General features: G+C 34.5%; 1 protein-coding gene across 1 annotated transcript in view; it reads left to right on the top strand.

Moving 5' to 3' along the window:
- The first annotated feature begins 255 nt into the window (after nt 1-255).
- The window catches only part of BANK1 (B cell scaffold protein with ankyrin repeats 1), a 285835-nt gene continuing 277476 nt past the window's right edge, over nt 256-8614 (top strand). The window contains 1 exon segment of the mRNA XM_023531394.1: nt 256-455. Coding sequence (XP_023387162.1) covers nt 386-455 — 70 coding nt within the window. The 5' untranslated portion in view covers nt 256-385.

Here is an 8614-nt window from a genome sequence, read left to right as displayed (position 1 = left end):
TTTCTGCCTGGAAGTTGGGACATGGTGGAAGACCTTGAATGGGACAAGAAAAGCCATAGTAACAAGGAACACAGCTCTAAAGATATCCTGGTTGGAAAAGTGACAAGGGAACAGGACCAGAGTGTTAGAAACCAAACCAGCCTAAAAAGGAATGCAAGATTAGCTCCTGAGTAGTTTCACTTCCTCAGGGCACCCTGCAAAGTGGAGCCCAGCCCTCTCGCCTGAGGCCCAGCCACTGTTTCCGGAGACCTCGGCCCCAGCGGCGGGCGGTGGCGAGCTGGCTGCGGAGGGCAGGAGCCGAGGAAACAGCTCGCGAAGAACCTCAGGTCGGGAGAGTCCGGGCTCAACTGCACCTGTCTGCAGGCGCTTTGGCTTCAGAGCCACGATGCTGTCTGTAGCTCCAGGCGGGGCTGGCGGGAGCCAAGAGTGGCCCCCCGGAGGCCCAGCGCCACCAGGTGGGTGGGCGCACGTTCAGGGCATTTGAGGGAGAGGCGACCCGCGTGGCTCCGGGGCTCAGGTGGAGACTGAGGGCTGTGTGGTCCACTGAGGCCATTGTGTCTCGGGGACCAGATCACCAGAGCTGCCCCCTTCTTCCCGCTGCTCTCTGCCATTCTACCCGGCAGCCTGGCCTCTTTTCTGGGGAATCTGGAGCGACCAGCCGGGAGCGCTCTTTGGGTTCTGGCCAGCATGCCAGTGTCCTCAACTTCTCAATAGCTGGAACTTTCCAGAGCTCTGGGGACTAGGGACTCTAGTTTCTAAAATCACCTTGGAACATGTTTTAAAGTTATGCAGGTATTTTAAAGTTATGTATAATCCTAAAAATTCTGTCCACATGGTACAGCAAAACCTCCTATTCATAGTATCCCCCATTTACCTGTCCTGCCTTACAAAATCCAACCTGGGAAATTGCTAGGATAGATTGTGACCTGCTTATCTGATAAGTCACATCACATTTGTAGTCAGTTCTTTCTGAGGCATTTTAAATGCATTTGTGAACTTTATCATGATTAGAGAAAGTATTCGGTTTTAAAATTAAAAAGCCTTCACTTGGGTATTAGAATTACCGGAGATGTTCATAGTGAGAAATGCAACAAGAAAATCTGGGTGAAATTCTATGAATTTGCTGAAGAGAATTCCTCATAACTTACTAGCATTTTTTAAGGTAATATAGTTTTGGCTTCAACTGCTTCTCTTGGCTGGTGCATTTTTTAATATATAAATTTTAAAAAACTGATTTTCAGTTAAAATGAGGACATTTGTGAAATGGAAAATTATCAGAAAAGAATTAGTGCCCATGATATTAATATGTTAACATTTTAAATATTGAATATTAACATTATTGAAAACTGTAGTTCTGATGGATGGCAGCAGAACAGCCTTTGTTAGTGTCTGTAGATAAACCGGCCATGTCTTTTGAATCCTCACAAGGTTAACTATTTTGTAATTTCCGTTTAACAATGTAGTTAAATGGAATGAGCTACTATTTGTTTCAAACTTCTGGACTGAGCAGTTTAGCTAGAAAATGACTTTTATTTTGCTTGATACTCAAGTATTACTTTGAGGTACTTGTTATTATGTATAATGCTAGAGTGATGTCAACCAGCTTTCATCTCATTCTGGTTATTCCTGTTCCTCCCTTGCATTTTCCCCCATATCCTTTGGTCCTTCCCAATATGGTATTTATCACTTGCTTCATTTACTTTCTATTTGGCCAAAGTAATGCATAGTGAGCTATCTTTTAATATTAAGCCAGGCTCATTCCTACATATGTGTAGTCTTCTAAGAGAACTAGTTCTGATTAATCCTTTTATTAAATAGAGAACTTTTTTGTGTGTGATCTCTCTTTCTTCTTTGGACATCTCCATAGCACTGTAGACTTTAGCTTTATGTTGTACATTAGGAATCAGCCCAACCACTTTATTTTAGGAAAGAGAAAACTGAGACATTAGGAGTGATTTGCCCATAGTTTCAAAACTAATGATTATTTAAAGATCATCTATTCATCACTTCATCAATAATCTTCTGTCCCTCCATAAGAGTTCTTTAGTAATATGAGTGTAAAATAGTAAACAATCTAAAATGGTAAACACAGTTTTATACCTATGAAGATATTATATTTCTAGCATTAGGTGTAGGGTATACATGTAGTGACATCTGTGTATGCTGCCATCAGAGATATCTATGAATATCCAACTTGTCTTTTAATAATACCCAGTACTAAAACAATGTAAAAATGATGTTCAGCAGATGAAAATTTCATTTGGATTGAATTTTCTGATTTATGTTGTTCTAGATACTACTCACGAATGTCTCAATGAGATTTTTTTTTGCTTTATTACAAAACTAGTGATTTTGAACTTTAATTTTAACTGCTACCTTCAATAACAATTGTTAAGTGCAGATTATTCTCTACTCTATAATTTTTTCATTTTTATTAATATTATTTGATGCCTCTTATGAAGAGTTAAATAAAGTATTAGCTTAAAGATAGAAAACATCTCTCCTGTATTACCATGTGCTACATGTTTATATATAGCTATTGAAGAACATTGTTTGCCCAAATCTCTCTCCTCTGTTGAAGTTCTTGAAGATTTGAAGCTTTTTACTGACTACAATCTTCCAACATAGTCAACCATTTAGATTTTTCCTTCCAAGGAAATACCTTAGTTCTACTCTGGTGGCTGATAAAAATCACTTTCTTCAGATTAGCTGGAAAGGTTCTGAAAAAATTACTTTTGCTGAGATTTTAATGAGAGGTAGTTTCTTAGGGCGTTCTCACTTTGTTATGAAATAAACCTATATTATCTAATTGTTTAGGGTTTCGAGCTTAAACAGCATATGAAGTGCTTTTTAGGGTGCCATAGCAAATAATGATTGCTTAATACATGTTAGCTATTATTTGAATTCTTAGATCATTGGTCAATAGTGTCATATTTACATATAAAAGATTGAGTTCTTATTGAGAAACTGATCATGTTGACTTGGGAGGAAACTTGAATGAAGTCATCAAGATCCCACATCAAAAAAAAAAAAAAAAAAAAAAGAGAGTATGGCTTCCTATAGAAAGTACCCTTGGGGAAATATTGTGATTAATAGTGCCGAGAAGAGGAAAAAAAGAAATCTGCAATGAAAAGAACTAAGGATAGGTTGATTAAAACAGTATTGCACTAGGGCAGTTACAGAAAAAAATAGAACAGAAATTTAATAGGACAAAATGAGAGCATGTTTTGTTTTCTATATCATACATGTATATAAAAATAAGCATCAAACGGAAAATTGTGAGATACCTCATAAAATTATAGGAAGATGAAAAATCTGTTTTACCAAAATATTATTGCCGGGATAAGAAAAATTTCAATGTGAACTAAAAAATATTCCTACCAAATATAAATCATGTTTTAAGAATTTAAAGGGCTGTTACCTGATCACCTAAGTTAGTTTCTATTTTATTACTTTCATTATATATAGTAGATTATCTTACAGTAATTTTAAAGACAGTTTTGAAATAAGAATAGGAAGGGCAAACATTCCAGAAGTTATTATTTAAAAATAAGTTATATGGCTTTGTAATTCTTTTCTGTTTTAAATGTAAAAATAGTATATAAGTTTTACTTGAAATTGAAATAGTCCAGGTGGTGAAAATATCAGATATTGTACAGAATTATATCCCTCCTGTATTTATTTTTCATTCATAGAAAAATAACGAGCCTTTTAGACATTTACCACTGGACAGAAATTTCTTCGTTGCTTCCAAGTGCTCTGCATTGAAATAATCCAGAAAGGCCACATCCCCTTGTAATCATGAGAAGTAATTCATCAATGCCTTGTGGTCTTTTATAAGATTTCCTTTGAATTCAGTTCATTAAAATAAGTTATGTTTTGTCATACTAACGATGTGTCATATTTTCCTTTCTTTTAAGCTCCTGTACCATTTTTCCATATTAGTAACTCTCATTGCTTCATTTTTTATGTGTTTCATTTTATAAGGAAGACATACTGGAAAATACAAGAATAGCTCCTGACTTGGAACTCCATTTACTATTTGCCTCATTTTTTTGGTCATATTAAGGACTAAGCATTATCCTTTGGTCAGGATCGATACTCTCATTCCTTTTTTGTTCCAATTTAGCCATTGGATTGTGTCATAAATTTCATAAGAATTACATAGTGTCAAGACCACTTGAAATTTTGGCTACCTTTTAATAGCTACCATTTATTGTGTTTCTACTTTGAATTCATATGACATGGATATCACATTACACTGATAAGTGAGAGTATCAGAAGATTAGCTCCTACTTTGAACAAGAGGTTATATTGTTCAGTATAATCATATGAAAATATTTAATAATTCATTGTAGTTTTTTATTTCCTACAAAGACTTTTCTAAACTGTTGAAATTTTAAGTTCTAAGTCACCGTGTCTTTTTTAGGGAGAGGATGTAGGGAGTGAGAAACAGCCATACCAATGAAGTGGAGAAACATTTAATATCAAAGTAGTGTGATTCTATTAAATCATGTCACTGAAATGACAAATTGTAAAAAAAATTCTGCGACTGTATGAAGAGTCCCTAAGATTTGCACATTTTATACTTTGGTTGATCGCATTTTATTTATATTTCATAGACTGATGTAGTTAAAACTCTCAGGAGATAACCACACTTTTAGTACAATTAGTAAACTACTAGGCCACTATTGGGAAAGTGAATGAGATAAAATTGAGGCAAAAATCTACTTTGATTTTAATTAATGAGATAATTTCTTTAATTCTCTCATTGCTGTTCATTAAAAGTTTAGAATTTTCACTGCTCCAGGTACTTGTCTGTAGACCTAAGACCCTTCCTTTATCAAGTCCTGTCCATGGATACACAAGTAAAATGGGTAGAACTGTGTATCTCCCAGATTTCCAGAAGCAATCACTTAGGCCAAGTGTAGGCATTTGATTCAAAGGCAGCCAGCCCGTTTACTGCTTAATGGCCAATAATGGTTGTTGTCTGGCTTTTACTGATATGTTGGACTCAACAAAGCCTTTTTTCCCCTTCAAACAAGAAATAATGAGACTTGTCAGTGAGAGGTCAATATTTGATGATATATAATAGAACATGTCAGCCAGGTCGACTCATGTGCAAGATGGATAATTAGAAAGAAGATGAGATGAGAGAATTGAGGAGGACTGGAAGACAGAGGGAATAGTCTTAGTTTCTGACTTTCTACTTCTAGGCCATATAAGACACAGATGCACTTGTTTTTCTGATCTGTCTGCCCATGAAATGCCTGTGGTGGCCCTACAATGACCTTTTCTTTACATGAGCTCATTTGACTTAATTTCTTTTTCTGGGGGGAAAAAAAAAGTTTGGGCTTGAGTACCTTTATTTCTCAAACACTGCTACTTCCATTCCCATAAGCTTCTTCTCTTTTAGAAAGTTTTTATTGTTAAAGTGATGTTTCCTATACATCTTTCATTGAAAGTTAAACAATCTGATAATTAGTTCTATTTATTTTATTCACTGAGAATATGTTGACTTATGAGAAAGTCTAGTGGTCCTTTAGGTAAGAATATTTGGAGTTTTTTGGCTTTGTTACTAAAGTCCATATAGTTATTTTTATCTCTAAACTTTAAGTTCCTTGAGTTGGTGAGGAAATAATTCACTCAAAGGTTAATATTATAAAAGTTAAGTACTGTTAAGAAGTTTAGAGTTTTAAATTATTTAGTTTTAAAATTATATTATAAATTTATAATAATAATAGTATTTTTCATGTTTTGTTAATAGGATGTTTTTACTTATCTGAAAAATTTATAGCATACCACTTCTGACAGATTTTAAATATATGTTTAAATTGAGGCATATGAAGTGAAAGAATACTTATGATATTTATCTTAATAAAAGAGAAAGAGGAGATATAGAAGTAGCATAATTTACTAGCTGTTGTCTCAATCTCCCTGGCATATGAAGAAAAATATCTTCATTGATGGGCAATTATGAAAACTTTATACACAGTATCAGTGGATTAATATCAGTCTGAAGTTATCAGTACTGTACTTCAGAGACTGGTTCTTGACCAACGTATTTCTTAGTAATAGAGTAGAATGTATAGGTGTAGCATCTTCATTAAGTTACAGGTGATATATTAATAATGGGATTGATGTTCACCTTGGAAAACAAGATCAGAATTCAGTGTGCCCTTACTAAACTGGAGAGATAGGCACAAATTAATGAAGGTGAGGTATAATCAATTAGGTGTAATGATGTAGGTGAAGGAGACTCAGAGTGGCAAAAACTTTTCAAGATTTGACCGGTGTTGTACACTCACAGTCTTATAATGAGCAAGGGTGGTAGAGTGGCAGAAGAAGCTGGAAAAGTAACTGAAACTAAATTGCATAAATGTGTGTAAAAAAGTCCCTTAAGTATAATGAGTAGCTATTGCAGAGTTTTAAAACAGATGCATGACATGATTAGATTTTCATTTTTAGAAGAGCACATGAGCTGCTATTGCTACAGGGAATTAGAAGAGGTCAGCAATGGAAGTTGTTGAAAAATTAAGAGTATACCAACCAATAAAATACAGGGAAAAGTGAACATATTTATTAAGAACTATTACATACCTTTTGTGATATAGTAGATATGGATTCTGAAGGGGAATGAGATGTGAAGAATTAATCTTAGGTCTTGACTTGGAAAACTGGGAGAATCATGAAGTTCTCATTTACTAGCATGGAAAAGATTGAAGGAAGAGTAGGAAATGGTGAGTGCATGAGAGGACACCCAAATTTCAACTTTGGTTAGGTTGTATTTGAAGTACCTGAGAAAGAATCAAGTAGCGATGTCAAGTAAGCAATTTGATATTATGATCTAGAGCTCAGAAAGGCAGTTCAGGCTGGAGATATAAAATTGGGGAAAATATAGTATTTAAAACTGCATCAGTAAATAAAGAAACATAGAAAAGAGTTTGGAGTAGAAAGAAAAAATGACCTAGGATAGAGACCTATGGAAAACAAATGTTAAAATGTTGTTAGAGAAGAAAGTGTTGCCCAATATGATTGAGGAGAAGCTAAAAAGAAAAGAAGGAAAACAAAAGAGTATAATGGCAAGAATTCAAAAATAACATTTTTGGAAGACAAGAGTGGTGAACTGGCTCGAATTCTTTGAGTAGATCAGGTGAATCGAGGACTGAAATTTAACCAGTATATTTGGCCTTACGAAACTTACAGATGACCTTAGGGAGAGAAATAAGTAGTTTTAGTAGAGGGGATGAGAGCCAAACTGGAATGAGTTGAAGGGTGAAGGTAGACGAGGGTATGGTCTCCATGTAGACGACTTCTGAAAGCATGGCAGCCAGAGTGTAGAAGAATAGCAGAAGCTGGTGAAGATGTGGCATCAATGAAAGGATTTTATTTTTATTTGTGTTTTAAAATCAGTGCTTCCACAGCAATTTAATTGTACTCAAAGCTGATTGCACCACACCACCAAAAGGAATTTTCTCCTATGAAAACTTTCAGAAACAAGTTCCATAAATTCTGTTAAGAACACATTTTAATGCACAGGTTTTCTCGTGTTTATGTATTCTGTCTTGTTTATTTTCTTTCCTCTTTCCTTCTTTTCTTCTATGTTTCAGGAGTGCCTCCTTCTCTTCCTTCTCCCCCTCCTCCTCCTTCCTTTCCTCATACTTGCTCTCATGCTCAGCATACTCAATGTAAAATAACATATTTCTTTTTATAAAAACTTTGTTTTAATGCTAAATAATTCCTCAGCTTTACTTTCTATTGACCTTCTCTTCTTTTTTATCCATATTGGAATCCATGCATCATTATTACAATAACATCTTTGCATATGCTTCAATTCCCATTCATATCTTTTTCTGTCATACCACTTGATAAATAAATAAATCTATCCAACTGTATTCTTTCTGTCTTAATCCAGGACACTAAGTGTTGCTAAACAAATACACATTTATTAAGCAGGTTGATAACAATATAAATTTTGACAAATTAATCTTGTTACATACTAGTTCTTTCACATATGATTTTGATAACAATGACAGTGAACTCAAAAGTGTATTCCCTGACAAGGGTGTAGAATGCAGATTTTTCTGTAATGTCAGGTTAGTGAAATTTTACATACTTTCTATCTGCTTATGGGCAAAAAAACCCCCAGTATACTGTGTTATCCAACACTGTATCCACTAGATATGTGGCTCTTGAGTGCTTAAAATGTAGCTAGTTCAAATTGAGGCATGCTATAAATGTAAAACACACACTAGTCTTCAAAGACTTAGTACAAAAAAATAGACTATAAAATCTCTTAGTAATTTTATATTGATTACATGTCAAAAACATATTGGATTTATTGGAATAAATAAAATATATTTAGTTTTATCTATTTCTTATTCGTTATAATGTAGCTGTTAAAAAAATAAAATTAAATATGAGACTTGCATTTGTGATTTGCATTATATTTTCTGTTGGATAGCACTGCTCTAAGCTTTCAGAAAAAAGTTCCGGAGAAATCCATTACAGATTTGATTTCTCCCTCATGAACTACTGTTGAATAAATATTATCAGATAACTCTCATAAATACTAACATAATTCACAATTTCTCCAGCAATTTAGAGAGAAACC

Source organism: Pteropus vampyrus, unplaced genomic scaffold, assembly GCF_000151845.1.
Source record: "Pteropus vampyrus isolate Shadow unplaced genomic scaffold, Pvam_2.0 Scaffold67, whole genome shotgun sequence".
In the NCBI taxonomy this organism is placed as follows: domain Eukaryota; kingdom Metazoa; phylum Chordata; class Mammalia; order Chiroptera; family Pteropodidae; genus Pteropus; species Pteropus vampyrus.
Note: the sequence above shows the minus strand (reverse complement) of the source record. Positions and strands in the feature narration are given on the sequence as shown.